Source organism: Pimephales promelas, chromosome 18 (assembly GCF_988280905.1).
Source record: "Pimephales promelas chromosome 18, fPimPro1.hap1.1, whole genome shotgun sequence".
NCBI classification, from domain to species: domain Eukaryota; kingdom Metazoa; phylum Chordata; class Actinopteri; order Cypriniformes; family Leuciscidae; genus Pimephales; species Pimephales promelas.
Genome location: NC_142786.1, coordinates 8,059,328 through 8,081,314, shown reverse-complemented (window position 1 = coordinate 8,081,314; position 21,987 = coordinate 8,059,328). Strand labels below are relative to the sequence as shown.

The 21,987-nt window shown below is 36.2% G+C and overlaps 2 protein-coding genes across 7 annotated transcripts in view; both read right to left on the bottom strand.

The window, feature by feature from the left end:
• Window positions 1-524: 524 nt before the first annotated feature.
• On the bottom strand, window positions 525-11,134 carry LOC120483518 (putative ATP-dependent RNA helicase DDX6). Of its 4 annotated transcripts, XM_089123001.1 has the most exons (15): window positions 10,979-11,134; window positions 9,892-10,086; window positions 9,167-9,841; window positions 8,542-8,605; window positions 8,318-8,422; window positions 6,949-7,078; window positions 6,708-6,854; window positions 6,515-6,609; window positions 6,229-6,351; window positions 6,006-6,134; window positions 3,549-3,665; window positions 3,373-3,436; window positions 3,161-3,262; window positions 2,760-3,006; window positions 525-2,591 (listed from the first exon to the last, which is right to left on the bottom strand). In XM_089123001.1, exons 3-14 carry the CDS (start codon window positions 9,340-9,342, stop codon window positions 2,780-2,782), a joined length of 1,479 nt encoding a protein of 492 aa, XP_088979127.1. In that variant the 5' UTR covers window positions 9,343-9,841; window positions 9,892-10,086; window positions 10,979-11,134; the 3' UTR covers window positions 525-2,591; window positions 2,760-2,779. The 4 variants fall into 4 exon arrangements, with proteins under 4 accessions (XP_088979127.1, XP_039534516.2, XP_039534514.2 ...); XM_039678582.2 differs by having other exon boundaries at window positions 525-2,628; window positions 9,167-10,086; XM_039678580.2 differs by having other exon boundaries at window positions 9,167-10,086.
• Window positions 11,135-14,224: 3,090 nt separating this feature from the next.
• The window catches only part of lipea (lipase, hormone-sensitive a), a 58,644-nt gene continuing 50,881 nt past the window's right edge, over window positions 14,225-21,987 (bottom strand). For all 3 annotated transcript variants that reach the window (XM_089122999.1, XM_039678577.2, XM_039678578.2), the window contains exons 3-11: window positions 21,614-21,898; window positions 21,399-21,489; window positions 20,269-20,414; window positions 19,422-19,607; window positions 19,099-19,251; window positions 18,865-19,009; window positions 16,595-16,822; window positions 15,214-15,584; window positions 14,225-15,138 (exon numbers count right to left, since the gene is read on the bottom strand). In XM_089122999.1, the coding sequence (XP_088979125.1) occupies window positions 14,905-15,138; window positions 15,214-15,584; window positions 16,595-16,822; window positions 18,865-19,009; window positions 19,099-19,251; window positions 19,422-19,607; window positions 20,269-20,414; window positions 21,399-21,489; window positions 21,614-21,898 (1,839 nt within the window). In that variant the 3' untranslated portion in view covers window positions 14,225-14,904. The remainder of the gene's footprint in view (window positions 15,139-15,213; window positions 15,585-16,594; window positions 16,823-18,864; window positions 19,010-19,098; window positions 19,252-19,421; window positions 19,608-20,268; window positions 20,415-21,398; window positions 21,490-21,613; window positions 21,899-21,987) is intronic.

Genomic DNA, 21,987 nt, shown 5'->3' with positions numbered 1-21,987 from the left:
GGAGGTCGCTTATGGTCTTTTAGCCAGAACTGTGAACTTTAATTATAAGTAAAACCAAATAGAAACAATGCTTAGTCATTTAATTTGTGTAATGAATCGCCTTTTAGTGGCGAAATGAAATAAATGTTGACAACCAATGACGAGATGAAAGCTAGTCAGTTCAGTTGAACTAAAATATAGTAATATTGCCTATGACTCTCTCTCTCTCTCTCTCTCTCTCTCTCTCTCTCTCTCTCTATATATATATATTATTTGTATTAACAATTGACATTTGAGTGACAATTGTCAGATAAACCACCTTAAAATACATTTAGATTCACAAAGAGCATTTCAAATATTTTCATTCATTGTTGACAGAATATAAACTGGTATTTCAAGAGTTTAATAATTTAGGAGGGGTTGCCTCTGCAAAATACATCCCCTGGTAGGTACTTAAATCAATATATGGCATAATAAAAAAGTAAATACATGCAGGTAATGGCCTAGGGTTTCACATTGAGTAAAAAGAGTAAAAAGCCTGAGTATGTTATCTCTAATTTAAATGTATTGAATTTTGGGATAGATTACACATTCATTCTATTCCAAGTCTATACATATAACCAAGCTATTTAAATGAAATAAACAAAGACAAAACATAAATCAATCAGACACACTGTCATGACCATTAAAGCATTCTTGCATCAATTAGACTCACAAACAGGGTATCATGCATGTCTGCATATTTGTTGGGTACATACATACGGTACACACACACACACACGCACTTTTGGTTTACTTTAGTTTTTATCCTGAAATCCAATATTAAGTAAACATTTGTCCCCACAAAATCTGCTCCCCCATTTATTAATATTACATATACATTTTCATTTTCAGAAACACCCTCACCATAAACAACAGCAACAAAGAAAAAAACACAGCTCATCACTGCAGGATGGAAAAAAGAATTAAAGTTTGTCCATTTTGAAATATCAAATTTCTTTTTCAACAGCACAGCATCATCAGCAGATATATATAATCTGGCTCAAGGTTTCCTAATTTAACTCTGCAATAAACATTTGCCTGTACTGCTGTTTTAAAAGTTAAAATAACATGCAAACTGAGGTTTCTACACTAAAGCTCCACATATCCCTGCGTAGCAATAACTATTTTTCCACAATAAAGAACATCTCATGGGTGGAGAAAAAAAAAAAAAAAAATCAATCAATCACAGCTGCCTCTCAGAAGATGCTACAATTTTGCAATACAAAAATACTCTGTCTTGATAAAAAAAAAAAAAATCATAAATGAAACAAGGTTATGAAAAGTTCCTCCTGCAAACACCCAAATAAAAATAAAACAAGTTACCTCTCCTTACTGCCAAATAATGTGTATATTTATGTACTTGTCTTTTTTTTGTATTTGTATCAACAGACAGAATATGAATCAAAGGCAAAATTCAGTAAAAGATAAAAGCAACCATTTTAGCAAAAAGAAACAAAAAGAAATAGCATAAAGTCCATTCATTTGCCACTTCGTTCATACATTCATTAATATCTAAAGAAATGAAAACTAAAATATGTAACGTATAGAGGGAACAACAAAACACTCTACTGATCAACCTTCGAATAAATGAAAATAAAAATGAACCAAACAGCCCCTTTTGACAAATATTTGACGTATTTGTGCATACAAATGTGAGGATTTGATTTTTAACATCCTTTGTGGTGACTTCAATCAGCTTTCATGTAGTAGTCTGACATCTTTTACATTATGCCAGTTTTGGCATGCCCATTTAAATTAGAAATAGCTTATGTAGTAGTTTCAAAATCATATAAAAATAATATCAAAAGATACAAAAATTTCCTCAAATCGTCTATCCGTTTAAAAACCACAATTTATACCTCGAAGTTTCTTAATGATTTCCAATGTACAATACTGTCAACCATTTGTCAATGACTGCCAATTAAACTTCAAAAAGCACCAATATTAATGCAAAAGATGTTTTTTTTTCTCAGGCAGTTTAGTGCAATGTTAGTGTCGACACCTCAATCCTGAGCTCTGCAATATTTGAATGGATGCTGGTTTCTACAGCTGCCTCAGACTGAATATGAAAAGAATTTGAAAATGTTTCTCATGTTAGAAGTAAATCAATACCAATGATCCTTTCACAGAATCAGGTAGCACCGACGTGCTTGTCTTTGGGAATACTTCAACATTGCAATGACATACACCAGTCTAAGACAGAGACGATACATATATTAAGGCACTTGGGTTAAACATGTTTTGTTGTAAGGTTTGAGTAAAATTCTCAACTAATGAGGCATGCTATGCTCCATTTTCACCAATACAGTTTTCTATCAAACAGGAACTGTTCTCTGAAAGCTTTGTTTTTATTATTGCATGTCTCAAATGGAATGTGTCATTTATAAAGAGGCATAACTCCCCAAAAATGAACAATGAATGCAAACAAAAGAGCAAAACATAAGCAGGGACTAAAAAAAAAAAAATACTGTGGAGGTGGAAAAGATGAGGAAATATATGAGCCGAGTAGTAACTGGTTTGTGCAATAGGAGATGTTTGTGCAAAAGTCAGGTTCAATTTCTCCAACTGTCCTAGAAAGAGCAGATGGTAAAGTCACTCCAATGATCTCTGATTCAGATGGAAATAACACATTGCAATATTAGATATCGGATCAATAAAGTAACTTTAGACTTGAATGAATTTACCCATTACAATGTGCATAATGTTCTTAACACGCCCACCCAACTGTATGTCTTCACCTGCTCTCTAATGTTGCTCCCTAAAGGGCGTCAGACCCTCTGGCAGGCTTAAACACCTCCGCTTCCGCCTCTGCTTCATCCTCACAGTCAGGGTCCACCGAGTGAAACTCTGCCACATACAGGCTCTTATCGATGCTGCCGGGAATGGGCTTTATGTCCGTCACCAGCTGGTCCTCAATGGTCTTCAGGTTAAAACGATCCTCAGCAGTAATGAGATTGATTGCCAAACCCAGATGTCCATACCTTCCTATAAATGAAACACAGAGACATTAAATTATACATTATCAAATAAAAGCAGTTGTAATTTGAAGTGCTGCACACTAATAGACTAAACGTTAGTTGACTAGAAGAGGCTGAGTCGACCAAAATTTAGTATTATTATTTATGCTTGTCGACTTCACCTGAGCGTCCTATGCGATGCAGATACGTTTCTGCATTCCTGGGGAAGTCAAAGTTGATGACCACATTTACTGCCTGGATGTCAATGCCTCTAGTGAATAAATCTGTTTCAAAAGCACACATTCACTGAATTAGGGATAACAAAAGTCTAATACTATTGAGAAAATGTAATTTTTGTGGTTGGGGTTATCCAAAAGAAAAGAGATAAACTCACCTGTGCAAACAAGGTTCCTGCAGAGTCCATTTCTGAAGTCGTGGAAAACACGGTTTCTGTATTCCTGCCATGTGAATGAAAGGAAGCACAATATGTTTGCAGTCACAAGTAAAGTTTCAAGCACTTGACTAAACAGATTTGAATTAAACCGGATCTAACAACGACGAAACGCGTACCTGCATCATCTTTGCATGAATGTAGAAGCAGGAGTAGCCCAGCTGCGTGATCTTCTTGGCCAAAAGCTCCACTCGCTGAGTAGAGTTACAGAAGATGATGGACTGATTGATTTGCAACTGTGGAGAGAACAAGAGCGTGGGGCCACGTCAACTGTAGAAGCAATCCATTCTGTTGTAATTCACTAAATTGACAACTTAGTTGGGGTCACATAATATTCAGCAATATTACTGATTTGACTGTACGGACACTATAAGAAGAGAACTGAACAGAGCTGCACGATGACTGTTTGGACATCTACAGAGCTACTTTAGAGATGAATTGGACTCATTTCATATTTGATGATCTTTACTGTTATTTAACAGAACTGAATCAACGGTGAATATAGACTTCGAAATTAATAGAAACCAGCCATATTATGATAGTTATGTTAAAGGATTAGTTCACTTTTCAAAAAACTTTTGCTGATAATTTACTCACCCCCATGTCATCCAAGATGTCCATGTCTTTCTTTCTTCAGTCAAAAAGAAATTAAGGTTTTTAATGAAAACGTTCCAGGATTTTTCCCCATATAATGGACTTCATTGGGAACCAAACGGTTCAAGTTCCAAAAGAAACTTTCAGTACAAACTGCAAACTTGTTCAAAGGGCTTTAAACGATTCCAGACGATATATAAGGGTCTTATCAAGTGAAACAATCGCTCATTTATTTTAAAAATAACAAAGTTTAAGTTTTATAAGATCAAACGCTCACCTTGCTCTGTTCTGTGGTGCACGTTCGTGACTCTCCTGTTCGAATTCGTTCAACAAAATGAACAAATCTTTTTCCGAATCAATTCGTTCGTTTCTTTCGCCGAATGAACCAAATGACTCGGAAAAAGATTTGTTCATTTTGATGAACGAGTTCGAACAGGGGTGCGTTACAGAACAGAGCAAGGCAAGCATTTGAGCTTATAAAACTTAAACTTTGTTATTTATTTACAAAACGAGCGATCGTTTCGCTTGATAAGACCCTTATTCATCGTCTGGAATCATTTAAAGCCCTTTGAACAACTTTGCAGTTTGTACTAAAAGTTTCTTTTGGAACTTGAACCGCCTGGTTCCCACTGAAGTCCATTATATGGGGAAAAATCCTGGAATGTTTTCATCAAAAACCTTCATTTCTTTTCGACTGAAGAAAGAAAGACATGGACATCTTGGATGACATGGGGGTGAGTAAATTATCAGCAAAAGTTTTTTCAAAAGTGAACTACTCCTTTAATACAGTAGACTAACTATGAACTTTATTGTTATTGATGCAAACGCATCACTTGTATATTACATAATATACAGTAGCAATGCTTCATACACTACGATATGGTTCTAAAATCGACTCAAAATATCAAATATGTTTTGATATCCTCGGACTGGATGGAATCATAATCTGAAGCTAAAGAAATTGGAGTCTGTGCCCATTATACACTACTTTGTTTTCTGTGAAATCTGTCAACTCCAAAATCTGTTTTGTCTTGTAAATCTGAAAATCAGGGCAAAAATCTTTGCAAACCTTGTGTAGTGTAATCCAGTGTTCACACTTGGCAGGTTTGGTTCAATTTAAACGATTGATGTTGGTGCGGTTCATTTGAATAAGTGTAACACTGTCATCCAATCCTTGGTGCGCACCAATACAGACTTCTCAAAATGTGGGTCTCGGTCCGCTTCCTAACTAACTCTGGTGTGTTTTGACTGAAATATGAACGCAACATACATGGACCAAAGAAGGCTAAACGAATAAAAAACAGCACGTAATGTCACAAGATGCGACCCTAAAAAGGACAGGTTTTTCTCGTCGTAGTTGCAATATTGCCCACTACAATTCAATTCTACAAAAAGAGGAATTTCTGGTGCTGTTTTGACTTCTTTTTCACATTTTATAAGCCCTACACGAGTTCTCAGCTGATAAAAACTCCATATGTATGCGCATACTAATCCAGCACACAGCAATGTTTTGAAAGTTCAGCCCAGTGCTGTTTTTTTTGCATCTATAGGTTAGGTGTTAAAGGGATACTCCACTTTTTTTGGAAATAGGCTCATTTTACAACTCCCTCAGAGTTAAACAGTTGAGTTTTACCGTTTTCGGTAAAATTTTCTGATATTTAGAAGAATATCGGTAACCACACAGTTTCTGGTCTCATTGATTTCCATAGTAGGAAAAAAAATATACTATGGTAGTCAATGAGACCAGAAACTACCTGGTTACTGATATTCTTCAAAATATCAGAAAATCGGCTGAATGGATTCGAAAACGGTAAAACCCAACTGTTTAACTCTGGGGGAGTTGTAAAATGAGCCTAATTAAAAAAAAATAAAGTGGGGTATCCCTTTAAAATTGACATGTGACATGACATTTTACCCAGCCCAAATATAACTTGTTCTATTACCTGATTATTAAATGTTCTAAAGTGAAATTCACTATTTACCCTGGAGAACAGTGTGTTGAGGCAGTGGACTTTCTGTCTTTCCGTGACGTAAGCATAGTACTGGGTAATGCCCTTTAGGGTCAGTTCCTCCATCAGATTAATCTCATAGGGCTTCTGCAGGTGCTTTGCCTACAGACACAAAAGTGAATAAATAGAAAACCTTCAGATGTAAAAAGAGAGAAGCAGAATGTAAGCATAAATGTGTTTAAAAGATTTCTCTGACCATGAATGTCTGTACGCTGATGGGGAACGTGGCCGAATAGAGCAGTATCTGTCTGTTTTTCGCAAGGAAACCAATGATGTCCTCAATAAGAACCACAAAGTCCCGAGACAGCAGCTTATCAGCCTATAATAAAACAGGCAATGAACAGCTTGAACTTTGATATTGGTTGTGTTAACATCTAAACACCTAAATAACTATCTTAAGATGTGCAATTATGACAGTGTGCAACAGGGAATAACATTTTATTAATATTCTGAATGGGCATGCAAGCTTGTGCGATGCTCACCTCATCCATAACCATCATCTGAACTTTATCCACTTTGGCTATACCCTTTTTTATCAAGTCCAAAATTCGGCCAGGTGTTGCTATAACAACATGAACTGCAGAAGAGAGTTTTAAACAACATGTTTTTATTGCAGAAGATCGTCATGTTGTAATCTATTTATGATTAGGTATATTTTATGTGCAAGAGCATTACCTGTCTCATCCAGGCGCATAATATCATCTCGAAGGTTTGTACCACCTGTGGTTGCCATGACTTTGACACCGCCCAGGTGTTTGCTGATCTGAATACTGATCTGACTGACCTGTAGAGCTAGTTCACGAGTGGGAACCATCACAATGGCTGCAGGCAAAATATAGCACAGTAAAAAAAAAGGAGGATAAAAAAAATGTTTATCTATGTGTAATATGTAAAAAATTTTGGGAAAGAGCGATACCCTGAATATGATCCTTTTTCATGTCAATTCTCTCCAGTAGGGGGATCAGGTATGCACCACTCTTTCCTGTCCCGTTTTTGGCACGAGCCAGTATATCACGTCCAGAGAGGGCAATAGGAATACTCTCCTCCTAAAATATTAAGCATAAACACTGAAGATACCAATATCTTTCAGAAAGATTGGTAAATTGATTAAAAATTGTAATTTGTAATAATACAAATAATAAGTATACATTTTATATATAGGGCTGTCAAGTAAATCCATTTTTTAATCTAATGATATCATGTGTCATAGTCTGTTTTGAGATGAGAAAAGCATCAAATAAACATTACAAAAAGTAGCTTTAGAAAGACAAATTGTGTTTGATTCGGCATTTATTACACAAACCTACTACAACTGCCATGATTTATTATTTTCATTAGAAGCTGCATCTGAATTAGTATTTAGATACATTTACAGACCGTTTACTGCAGCTCAGAGGTGGCATGAATGCATTTACAGTGCAATTACTTTTAAATAATGCCAAGATATTAATGGGTTTCAAATCATCATCATTTATTTTTCTGTCATTATTTAGAATTTAATTTAAAAAAATGTGTCTAAGTGTTGTTGTTGTTCATACAATGGAAGTCAATGGTAACCAAAACAGTTAACGGTTTCCAACATTCTTCAAAATATCTTCTTTTAAAATCCGCATAAGAAAGAAAGTCTTACAGATTTGAAAGGACATGAGAATGATTAACTGATCTTTTTTATTATATTATACCCTAAATAAGAAACTGAAATTGTCAGTAGGTGGTGGTAAATGTCTTAATGAGTAAGTTATAAAGTTATTCATTCATTCGATAGTTAAAAAGGCTGATTCATTCAGGAATGAAGCAATCGGCTCTCTCATTGAGAACGTGCTTGCTTGGGGACACTCAACTGAGTTCTACTCTGGCTTTATAGGTAATATTTTCGTTGGCAAAATGGAGCAAAAACAGATAATATTGTGTACAAAAAATTATTAACATAATATTAACAAATTTATTAAACTGTTGTATAAAATTTATATAGAATTTGCACTCACAGGGGAATCTTTTCCCCAATATCTTGAATATTAGGGGCATTTTAACTATACTCTAGACTCCATTCTGCAGTGAGTTGTTGCCTTGCATCATGTTTGTCACTAATCAGGTCTGGGGTGGGGCGGACTCTAATAAAAGAGGCTTAAAAACCATGGCACCATGGATGTTCTACAATGCTTAATACTATTCTAGATAAAGAACAGATAAAGAATTTAAAAAGCGAGGACACTGGTTTTTATCTAGCATATTCATCTGCAAAAATTGTCTACTAGTCTAGGTTTTGCATTTGCCGCATCTATTACCTGAATGGGGGAGGGCTTTTCCCAACCCATCTCAAAAATGCCCATCAGCAGCTCTCTCTTTAAGCAGTAGTCCTCAAACTCATTTCCTTTGGTTGCAGTCACATCCTTGAGAGAAAGAGCATGAAATAGTTGGATCAGAAGGAGATTGTATCAGCATTACACCATTTAAGGACTTAGATTACACTGTTATTTTATATTATATTATATTTCACTAAAAGACTTACGGAAGTTTTGACTCTATTGTCCTTGGAGGGAAGCTGGAGGCTTCTTTTCCAGTCGTCACCAAACCTGTGTGTAAGTAGTATAAGTGATTAATTATGAATATATACAGTATACATAAACAGATTGCACACCACCATTTAAAAGTTTATTTTTAAAGAAATTACTACTTTTATTCAGCAAGGACACATTAAATAAGTAATAAACTTTGACAGTAATGTTACAAAAGATTTCTATTTCGAACTTTCTAAAAACAATCCCATCATAGAATCCTAAAAAAATTGTAGCATTGTTAACTTTCCATGAAACTGCTTTTAACACAAAAGAAAGAAAGAAATGTTTCTTGAGCAGCAAATAAGCATATTACAAACATTGCTCAGAGATAATGTGACACTGAAGAAAATTCATCACAGAAATACATTTGATTTTTAAATATGTTAAAATAGAAAACATTTGTTATTTGAAATAAAAACAGTTTTTAGTTATTAGTCAAATACATTTTTAAAAAGACTTCTTTTAAAAACATTAAAAAGAAAAAAACTTAAAGATAGTGCACACAGACATGTTATATATAATGGACAGATTCTAGCTAAGAAATCAAGTCTGAATGTGACACAATGATAAGCTTACCTGATGCCAGGTCCTTCCTGAATTGCATTGGTTTCAGGTTTCTGGGTCCCCATGGGCTGAGGACTTGCAGTTTGGGGTCCTAATTGAGAAGGGGCTTTAGGCTGTCCTACAAACTGCCTGTTGTGTGTGTTCAACCCCATGACAGCTGGGCCAGCATTCTCCATCCTTGTTGCCATTTTATCACTGCTTTGTGGGTATTTTCAGTTTATATTCTTTTTCCCCCACGTCTTTTTCACTTTCGAATGCCTTACCTAATAAGGTCTAATAAGATCTAACGAACCATTCACAGTGTCCAAGGTCTCAGTAAAAAGGTTTCACTAAAGAATCTTATTTTTTGTTTTAGATATTTACAAATTCAACATATAGCTTAGGCTCTATTAATAAGAGCAATGCTGCCACTCGAGGTGTTTTACAAGAGCTCTTCTAAAAGAAGAGAAATAAATATTTATTTGCATAAATATTGCACACCTGCACGCAGTATAGAAAATTATACCTGGACAGGTGTGATAAATAACTAGTCTGCTAAGGCAATGGGAAGTACAGAAAGACGTAATGCTCCGAAGCCCAGAACTTTCTTTTTGTGTGTCTACACAATATTTACACTGTGCAAATACAGTGCTTTGTGGTCTTTTGGCTGCCGGTTTTCACTCTTTCTTGTTCAAATGCAGTAAAACTCTCAAATGTCCTGATCAGGGAGACCAGTCTTGGTTCATTTATACATTTGCCTGGTAGGTAGAATTCATTCCAGCACACCTGAGAGTAGAATCACACATTCAAAAAATTGAATAGTCAAAGTAACACTTCAGGGGGATGCAGTTCAAAAGTCAAACAGCGCTGAAAACAAGCCAGTTCTATGAATAGCCAGTTGAAAGTCTTGTGTATGTCCTTTCCTCTGTGTTGCCCTCCAGTTGTGTTCACACCTGCAGAGAAACAATATGGAAAAGACATTTCACTCTGCAAATTACAAATTTCCTTGGACAATTCTGGAAGCTTTGAGGGATTCCATATATATATATATATATATATATATATATATATATATATATTAATGCTTTTACATAAATATATTAACTGTTGTGGAACCAATAGTTATTATTGTAAAAAAATAATAATAATAATTAAAAAAATTAAAACTGAATGTTATGAAACTGCTGAATGCTTCCCTGACAAAAAGTACTGTGGTGGTAACAAATGGAGATACAATAGTATCTTGATTTGCACCATAATAATGATTACCATATTACAAAATAACAACTTATTTATGTGATAAGTAAAGGAACTACATTGAATTAACACGGTAGAAATAAATAAAAACATGGTAACATTATTATACTTTTTTTGTCAGCGTCAATAACAGTGCAATTTTCTCCCATTTAAAATATTTTACTTTCCAACAGTTGGTAAATCAATGTCACTGGCTTAGAATCATTATTTACCTTCCCTTATTTACAAATTATTACTTTTTAGCACATTAAAATCAAAACTTTTACGTTACCACATTTAAACGGAAAATACATCAACGGGCAGCGTGTCTCTTCAATAGTTTTCACAACCATCGAATATGAAATAAAAGTCTGGCTTTAACTTTTTAAACACGAGAATCTCAGACACGGAATGAGACAGATAATTGTTTCCAGGACACAAATAATATAAACATCGCTTTACATGTTAATCACTTTAAGGCTAATCATAAAAAAATCTTGAACAGACTGACATCAAATTGTTTAACGTAGCAGATGATTTGTGCTAAGCTAGGTGGTTAACCTTACAATATTACTTCACAATACACGACAGCAAAAACCAAACATTTACCTTTATTCGTATCAATATCCTATGCTGCCTTACATATTAGGTAAATTACTTTGTTATCAATGTGGTATTTATTTCTCACGTCGCTACAAGCAGCTCGTCTCTTTGTTGTATTTCTGTCAACACGGTCGACATGAATTGAACGTCATTGGGGTTCATATGAGCACTGCACAAGTGAAATGCTGCCATCAACGGTACGGAGGCTCTTATGACCCTAACTATTGATTTGTTTACTGTGTTTCTTTTTCTCCTGAAAACGAATATGGTAACCACAGAGTATTTTAGGCATTCTTAGTCATAATAAATAAGGCAAAATAACAATAAACAAATATAAATATTTATTATATTGAAATGCAAAAAATAATATTAATCAATGAATTATTTCAGAATCGTACTGTTATACAAATGTATGGTGACTAATACTTACCACAGTTTTATTCTAGTAACAATTGCTGTTGTTACAACAAAAAAAGAGTACAAACATCTAGTTAAAACATTGCATCTAATTTGGTTATGTTATGAACACCTTTCAGTTGTTAGTTTTCTGCAACAGGAACTGGTAGTATCAGTTAACAGCAAAAGGCCAGTTCTTTTTGAGGAAATGATGAGGTAACATGGTAATATACAGGTTCAACAGTATGAAAGTCTGGCACATAAAGCACTAACCACATCATTAAAGGCAAGTTCACCCCAAACTGAAAATTCTGTCATCCTTTACTTACCCTCAAGTTGTTCCAAACCTGCATGGATTTCTTTTTTCTGATGAACACAAGGATACACTGTATTTCATTATAATTTCATATTAGAGTAGGGGTGTCAAAGAAATTAGGTCATGAGCCGCATTGGCAAATGAGCCTAAATGGCACCTTATGTGGGCCAATAATTTTTTTCAGTAAAACCATGGAGAGTGTATGCGCAATACATGCTCACTAGTGCGGAAGCAACATTACGCTGCTTTAATGAGCAATTTTGAGGTGCAAAGCACAATTCAGAATTGACTCATTTAATAATAATAAAAAGTTACGTTCTTTGGCTTGGGTCATTTAGACCCAGAGAGGATTTTCCCCCCAGAAAAATGCTACTACTTCCCCAAACATTTTTGAGCCAGCCTACTCTCACATTATCCTGAGACCCTGGTCTGGGTATGTGCCCAAGCTTCCCACTTCTTCCTTCAGGGACCAAGTGGTAAACTTGCAAGCAACCTGGAAACCCAGCCTCGTCCCTGTTGTGTCCTGTGCGCACCTGGACCGAGCACAGGTTTTCAGACAATCTGAACAGCTCTTTCTCTGCTCAGCAGAAGGGGAAGGCTATCTCCAAACAGAGAATGGCCCACTGGATTGTGGATGCCATTCTCCGGGCTTATCAAGCCCAAAATCTACTGTGCCCATTAGGAGGGAGAGCTCACTCCACTCAAGGCATTGCTGCCACTTAGGATTTGGCAAATGGTGCTTCACTAGCAGACATATGTAGAGCTGCGGGCTGGGCTATACCCAACATTAATCTCAGAATGACAGTTTCATCTTGAGTGTCCTGAAACCTTCGCCATCATTTAGCACTCTTACTCGAGTTTGGTGGAGGAAACCAGGTGTACGCAACTTTTTTCCTAAAATTAATTCCAAAATCAGAAACAGGCCCTACAGCTACAGTGACCTCTTTGAGGTGCATAGGTCCTTTGGATGGGAGACCTGAGGTAATTTCGGTGTAAGAAGACCCTGGGTGTAAGAAGGTTACAAGTGAACGTTTTTGCACTTGTAATTTGCACGCAGAGGCTTGCTCACATTTGCACCACCTTTTCTCGCAACACAGTACAGCAATTGTGGTGGTATTTAGTAGAGGGACACCTTAGTGTTGTTTCAACACCACGTTGAACGTGACCTAAGAGAAAGGGAACGTTTTGATTACTTATCCTTGTTCCCTGATGGAGGGATCTGTCCTGACACAACCTCGCTCCTCAGCACAAACCTGAAAGGTGTATTGCATTCCAGTGGCTTGCTATCCCCATATGTCAGTAGTCATGGCTTGGCATGCAAATTCTACACGCCAATTCCATTGTCCCGATACTCTCAGTGGTGATTGGGGCTCCCAAAGACGACCCCCTTAGTGTTAGTTCGACACATCCCAATTGTCTCCTATAGGGACGGACGAGGGTTACCATTGATCTGGACAAACTATTTCAAGTATTACACACTTTTCCTAGAGATTAACTTTTATTCTGAACTGCATCCAATATCCATTCATCATCTAACATTACCATACACGTGCGCGCACACACACACAAACTCTGTTTGCTCCACACTGACCTCACCAAGTCTTTCTTTCTTGTTCCTCATTTCATCACATCTTCCAGACAAAATATTATAACAATGTGTTTTGGGATTTTCATGTTTCACAATAAATCTAAAAACAGTAATGGCACAGAGATGATAAATGTCACAAAGCACCCTGCTTATTCATTTAATGTCAGCACAATGGTCAAGAAGCTGTCTGTGTGTGAGCTTCTTGATCAAAGACATTGCAACAAATGATAAGCAGGGTCACTGCAGGGGAAAGACTGCAGTTCAAAAGTGTGTGTCCCGATGTTATGGGAAAATGTTTGATCTTGTAGGGGCTTTTTTTGGTCCCCATGAATAAAACGGCTTACAAATCATACTACCGGTAAATTATGTTGTTGTTGTTGTTGTTTTTTTTAAATAACAGAATTAAGAAAGTAAAGTGAGGGTTGTTTAGGGGTAGGGCTAGGGGATAAAATCTATGGAAACCATACAAGTGTGTGTGTGCACATATGTGGTAATGTTTGAAGTATGAATGGATGCACTTCAGAATAGGATAAAGTTCATCTCTGTGAAAACGAAAGAATGTAAACTGAATGTTTGTGTACATGAACATGCATTTTGTGAATGCACACGTGCTTGCACTTGTCTGTGCCTACAGGTTTGGTAATGTTGGATGGATGATTGGTTGCAGCTCAGAATAGATAAAGTTCATCTCTGTGAAAAGGAATGTGTAATACTCAAAATAGTTTGTGCACAAGAACACGTGTATGTATGTGCATGTGTGTGGTAGATGGGGTGTACATATATGAACATGAATATGATTAACATGCTCCTAAAATTTTTATTTTCAGTCTCAACTTTTAATGGCTTGTCATTTTTGACCAAGAACATAGTGTGACTGTACCATTTTCTACACAATACAATTATTTCAAAACAAACTTCCAAGTAATACATTAAAGCACACTACTGAGATACATTTTTTTTTCTTCCAAATTTTATTCAATATTGCCAAAATTATCCACAAGTAATGCTTTTTTCGGTCAAAAATTGAGGTACATAAGCTCAGATAAACGAGGCCTACGATCCATCAGATCCAAAAAAGAGATGCAAAACCTGTGCTAATTGAAAGAAAACAAGTAGACAAAAGACTGAATCCAATATTTGGTGACAATATAGAGTAATGAGACACTTAGAAGCAGTTTTAAAAGGCTGGTCATATTTGAACAGGGTTTTAAACACAGAACAAGGGTTAAATTAAATGAAAGAAAGTAAGGCTGTGTGTTTGACACCCTCACGTTTAAACATTCAAACCACTGGATTTTAGCTAAAACAAGAAAAACAAGCCACAGTGCAGTTGCTTAAAAAAAAAGTGTTGGTTTGCAGTGCAAAAGCAACTTAGATCTTATTGCATCACTACAGGCACAATGGTGAAATTTTGGTGGACATTCTGTCAGGGCAGAACAGAGCAGAACAGTTAATGGTCATTGCGAACATCTAAAAATTAATCACTCTAATACACTCTAAGCCTTCACAGATATGATGGTGTTGTTGGTACTGCAAGCTGAATCTACAGTTGTTTCCAGAAGTTGAGCTGGTGGATGGACCTTTCACTTTATTTATTAGATGTATTCACTGTATTTCTTAGACAATTGTGCTCTAATTTAGCCCTGGCTGCCTCTTATCAGCAGGTAGTTCCTCTTGCTGGAAGACTTCTCTGATTCGTTTCACACATAGATCTGCTGCTTCCTGGGTTTCTTTGGAGAACTGAAATAGGCTCAGGAAGCCATGAGGGAGATCTTCGACCACAGTGAGCGTCACTGGCTGGTTCATATTCCTCAGCTTTTTGGCAAACATCACTGAATCATCTAACAGGGCATCCAAAGCAGAGGCCTGAGGAAAACAATCAAGGCATTAAAATAAGAGTTACAGCACTATCTCGGGAAATGCAGATTCATCATGTCTTACCACTATATGCACCGGTGGAAGGCCCTTGAGAAGTTTGTCAGGAGCAAGTAGTGGAGAAACAAATGGGTTCTTCATTATTGGTGTGCGAGGTGTCTGTATATCTGACAGACATCTAGACCGTAGAGGCTCAAAATTCTCTGGGTAATCTTGGACTTCCTGTGGTCTCTTAACAGGATGTGACTTGGAAGGCGAAGGACCATTTGATGATGTAGTCGCACCATTTGATGATGGTGGTGCCTTTGGATCTATGAAAGTCTGAATCCAATTTGACGCTCCTTGAGCGAAGCTACTCAACATCTTTACAGTGTCCTGTCCCAAAGCAGTTAGGGTGTCTAAATGCTGAGCTGGCTGTACTGACTGACAATTCGCACCTGAATAAGAAAGTGACAGAGACGGAAAAGACAGTGTTATCATGAAGGTGCTGTAAATAAGACAGAAGGTATAATATTACTTTACATTCTGTCTATAAAGAGCATTCTAGAATTGTCACGACTAGGTGAAACACAGTGCGGTCCAAAAGTACGAGATGAAAAAAGACCGTAAATAACCTGTTATAATGAATCAAAAGCGTTTAAGATTCTGCACTATTTGATAGTGAGCATCTGAACTCAACATGACAACATTTGGACCCCATTTACTTTTATTGCAAGGACAAAAACACGGCAGAAATGAAAGTCGTACAGGTTTGAAAAAAAATATGAGGGTGTGTAAACAACCCAAATACTGAGATATTCTAAAATTCATAATCATTTTTCAATCCAAACTATCACTCAACTCCTCCAATTGTACCATTAATAACATAAAATTGAATGAAAATACTTTAGAAAAATATTAAATATTTTGGTAACACTTTACAAGGTTTAATTAGTTAACAACTACTTGAGGAAACGTGAACTAAAAATACTTCTAAAGCATTTATTAATCTTAGTTAATGTTAATCTCAACATTTGCCAACACATTACCATTATCAAAAGTTCTAACTGTTAATATTATTTAATTGACCTGAGCTAACATGAACTAACAATTAACTTGTATTTTTTATTAACTAATGTTAACCAAGATGAATAAATATTGCAACAAATATATTGTTCAACCAATATTTTTTCTCAATAGTGGTCTCAGACTTTCGGTACCTATATAGTTCCTATAAACCTTTCTTAAAGTGAATTGATTTGACACTATATTGCCTAGTGTAAAACCACTTTATAGTTGAAACTGAAGTTGTAAATACAAACAAACTTATTGTTTCCTATTTGAAGAATATTGCTACATTGATGCTGTTTTTGTTCCTTTTTATAACTGTAAAGCTGTTTTGAAACGATCTGTACTGTATAAAGGGATGTATAAATTAAACACGACATGACTTGATCCAAAAGCTCACCAGCATAGGCATCGATGCATTTGTAGAGCACAATCAAAGGCAGCAGAGGGTCGATTAAAGTGAGTAGTCTGGATGGTGAGGCGTCTGTTGTTAGCAGAGTTGCTGGGTACGCTGCCACAATCCCATCAGGAACGCGTACACCATGAGACACTGCCCTCATAGAGACGGTTATACACAGGTTACCACCTGCACTGTCTCCCACCAAACAAACCCGCTCTGCAGTCGAGCCTGTGTAGCAAGATCAACATTTAAAGAGTCCTGAGGCATAGTTGGCATGCATTGCTTGTCATGTCCACACCTATTATTATGCTCAAATACCTAAAAATGAAGTTCAAATGATTCTTTGCAGCACATTAAGTTATTAAATATATAAAAAGTATATTTAAGTATTATTAATTAATTAAAAGTATTATTCAATTAATTAAAATAATATTAATATTTATAAATAATATTATATTAATAAATTAATTAAAAGGTATTATTAAGTTATTAAGGTGCTATCCTCTTATTCATGTCTTGGCTACAGAAATTAAGTTATCCATCACATCAACATTTATTTCACTAGTAAAGTCATACAATTTAAAAATGTAATTGATTCAGCCATCAAATTTAGGGTATTTGACATAAAATACTTGAAAAAATACTTTTGGGAAGTTTTGTAGTGTGATTTTACACTTAATCTAAAAATATTTGATAATATTAATATTAAAATATAAAAAAAAACAGTAAAACTTTAATATTGTGAAATATTTTAATATTAATATATTTTAAAATGTAATTTATTTCTATGATGGCAAAGCAGAATTTTCAGCATCATTACTCAAGTATTCAGTGTCACATGATCCTTCAGAAATCATTCCAATATTCTGATTTGGTCCTCAAGAAAAATATTATTAACTTATTATTATCACTGCTCAATATTTTGGTGGAAACCATGATACATTTTTTCAGGATTAGAATAGAAATAGAAAGTTGAACTGAATATAAAGTAAAAAAAAAACATTTATTTGAAACAGAAAATTATTGTAAAATTCTAAATGTTCTTATCATGCGTTCACACCGCCGCCTTTGAGAGCGTCAAAGTGGCAAAATTGTTAAGTTCTTCTTTCCATCAATCAATTTCTTACTTTCACATTTAAAAGATTCCATGAGGTTAACTTATACCCTGATTGGTCAGTCTGCACAAATAACGATCACCATGCTTGTTTATTTTGCGGCCCCTTCAAATAAAGTCAGAGCGTCCACAAATCTTTCTACGACGTCATTGGCAAGGTGGCGAGAGCGAATTTGGTCGCTCTCGCCAGCGGCGGTGTGAACGCACGGTTACTGTCACTTGCATCCAGGTGGAAAAAAATCTTCGTCACCGCAAATATTTGACCGGTAGTGTACATGCAGGTTTTTAATATTTATATTATCATTTACTATTAACAATATTCTCATATTAATTGAGAAACTGTATGGAATGTTTGTATTTAACAGTGTTGTAGTCGAGACCACCTCACTCGAGTCCGAGTCGAGACCAGAGAGAGTCGAGTCCGAGTCAAGACCGAGTCCATAGAGAGTCGAGTCCAAGACCAGAGACGGTCGAGTCCGAGTCGAGACCGAGACCAGTGAGGGTTAATTACCTAATACCTAATTTTTTTTTTTTTTTTTTACTGAATTTACAGAGTAGTTTAAAAAATATGATCAGTTTAGGGTAAAAAGGCCACATAGTAGGTGGTGTTAAAAATTTGTCATGTGCACTAGAAAATCACCAATCACTGGGCGTGTCAATCAATTTAAAGAAATATTTTATTAACATACATTAATAATCATGAAAAATATTTTTATTTGAACTCGAGTGGACTCGGGAATAAGTCCGAGTCCTAAAAAAAAAAATGTTCGAGTACGAGTCAATTCCGAGTCCAAATGCACACGAGTCCATGACAAGACCAAGACCATTAAAATATGGTCTCGAGACCGAGTCCGAGACGAGTCAGAGTCTCGAGTGCTACAACACTGGTATTTAAGATTTAATTTGTCATGACATAGGACAATTTACAATGAAAATGTCTTTTGTCTAAGTTGCTTTTGTAATCAGATCGACCAATATGCATCTTAATACCAGGTGTCAATGTGAAAAATGTATGCAACAGCATAATTAAACAAGGAGAAATAAACTAGCATTTCCTATTTAGACAGCACAAAAATCATTCGAAATGTCATCATGTAAAACAATCACTGCCTGCATACTAGTTGATTCTATCTGGTGAGGGGTGTGTTATACAAACCCAGCAAATGGCAATTCTTCAAGGCCCAACAGTAAGCATAGAAACACTCCTCCAGAGCCCGGGGGAATGGGGCCTCTGGAGCCAATGAGTAATCCACAGAGAGAATAGGCACATTCAGATCCTTTGACCAGCTCTTCAAGTAATTCTACAATAAAGACAAAGATAAAAGAAGGCATTTAGCAACAACAACTATATGTGAAACTATACAGGGAGGTAAAACTGCCACAGCCATGCCTCATGTGATTTAGAAGTTTGTGCTACAAAGCCTCCTCCGTGGAAGTGTATGATCAGGCAAGGAGAAAGAGGAGCTGTCTGACGATTGAAACTCCCCGGCAGAGACAGCTGAGGCCCCTCAGGACGAGAAAGTGCCAACAGTTCTGCACTGTCCTGTGTGGGAAGAAGAGATCAAATATGCCGATTATTCAGCGCTAACTTTAGCAGCCGTTCTAACAAATTAGCAGCCGCCCACTCTACCTAAAAACAACCCACAGAAACTAAGGATAGCTGCTTGTCCTACATGTAATTATTTCTTTTTCATAAAAGACACAAACTCAAACCTGTCCTTGTCGGAGTGTGTGTGAGATCAAGCGCACGTTGACTGGCCCAGGGCCCCAGTGTGCAAGTGGAGGGTTCACAGCGACTGAGAGATTGGGGTCAGAGGCCAGTGGCAAACTCAGACCTTCAGCTGGCACGGTTAATGTTACATTCACTTGCACCACACTGGAAGAAATCCTTGTCAAACTCTTTAGAGAAATACAGAATAAGAAAAGACCATTTCACCTCTTATTAGCATATTAGACCATTTGACCTCAGCATATTTAAATATATATTCAAATAGAAAAACTTCCTCGCATAAGAGACATTTAACAACATTAAAAATCATACTGACCACAAACAGTACTGAAAATATCATTGTGAACGAGGGGTGTAACGATACCATCATGTCACGATTCGATACATATCACGATAATGAACTCACGATACGATATTACTGCGATACTCCAAGGCATATGGTAAAAGGTTAACAAAAAAGCACTATTGATTAAAATGCTAAATTTGATATTACATTGTGGGTTTAAATGAATAGGCTTGGACTTGGTGCTTGTAACCTCACTTTTTACTGGAAACATCAGACATTTGGCATTTTTATACATAATAATCAACATTATATATAGTAGTTTAATGTAGTACTTACATTAAAACTCTGAAAACTTTTTGGGGGGACTATCCACAATACATATTGTCACTATTGTTGCATTTTTGTATTGCGATATATTGTGGCACGATATATTGTTACACCCCTATAGTGAACCTACAGTTTAACTTCGAGAACAATATAACAAGGTATGGATGTTGTTTTGTTGGTTCTCACTTAGAATCATGCATAAACATACATGTACTTACTGATAATAGCTCAGACTCAGTAAGGTTCCAAAAGGTTTTCCAAAACTGCATATCTAAATTTTGAGTGATGCGCTCAAACTCTTCCCCCCTCAACTCAGGGTCCACCACATATTTGCCCGATGTGAAGAAAGAAAGAGCAGCCATGCCTGTAAATAAATCAAACTTACTTGACAAAAGGGATAAGTAATTGTGTAAGAATTGAAAGAGACTCATTTCCTCATTATTTTTTTGGCAATAAGTATGGAAGCTTGTTTCTGCCATGGAATAAAAAATAAATTGAAAAGGTAATTGTGACTTTTTCATCTCACAAATTTTTTCCTCTTAGAATTGTGAGATATAATCTTCCAATTGCGAGAATAAAGTCTGAATTGTGAGCTGGCTTTTTCACAATTTTGAGAAAAAAGTACGATTTGCAGTAAGATTACTTAAAGCCACACTGTGTGATTTTTACCCCCATCTAGTGGTGAAAAGGTATATGACCATCCAGTGAATATTAGTTTCTGTTCCTCTCAATTCCGATTTCGTTTTAACTCCTACGGTGGCCAATGTAGTCCAAGATTAACACGGCTTCCAGTTCGACCTCGTCCATGAGTGTTAACTCAAACGTAAACGCGAAAGGCGAAGCTTGAATTAACGGGTATGTCCCTCTTTGGCTAATGTACTTTCAAGATGGAGGGGCAACATGGCGACCGACATTAGAACCCCTTACCCGTATGTATTTTCAATGGCATATTATACACTCACGAGAATACTTTATTACTTGAACGAAGTAAATATAAATTAATGAGGACATATATTTTTAAAAAGAACTAAGTGTTTTTAGCTAAGACTAAACTAAAAGAGTTACACAGTGTAGCTTTAATTTCTTAAAATTGTGACTTTTTTCCCTCAGAATTGTGACTTTATATTGTGTTGTCACAGACTCTTTTCTCTGAATTTTGAGATATGAACTCACAATTCTGAGAAAAAAAAATATATATACAAAGTTAGCTTTTTTATTAGGTTATTTTAGATTATTCCAAGGCGAAAACAAAGCTTCTATAAATAACAGACATAAATGCATGAGAATAATAAATAATGTAGCCCAAATATTATGAGATTTTGATGCAACCAATCGAGCCTACACTTACCAAGCCCAGTCTGCTGTTTCTTGTAGTTTTCACCAAAGGACACCATACTGATGACCACTGTCTGTAGAAAAGGCCTGAGAGAGGGGGGAAACTTGTAGGAGAGACAAAGAAATAGAGACCTTGTGTTTCTGGAACAAATTTGCATACGTCACAAACTGAGTGCATCAGTTAGTACTGTAAAAACTTTTGCAAAAGAAATGTTCACATTATCTCACCTGGAAGCCTAAGCAGCGGCCATAGAAACAAGCTTTGTGCATGGAGATGTACTCTTGCACAAACCTCTTGCTTAAACCCCCTTCGTCCTGTGAATAGAGCTGACCGTGGGCATTGTCATTAAGTAATATCTGTGCCAGGTAAAGTAACGCTCGCAGCTGGCACAGGGCACTACAGTATGCTTCCACTTCTGTCACATTATGGTCCAATCGGAAAAACGCTCCGGTACAGTTTGACGCGATATAACGGGCCTTCTGGATGATGTGGGTGACGCAGGAATGGACCACCTATGGAGAAAAGAAAAGTCAATGACCTCCCTTTGTGTATTTTAAAGCAAATAAATAAGGAATAATCCAAGGCTAGCTGTGCATTAAAC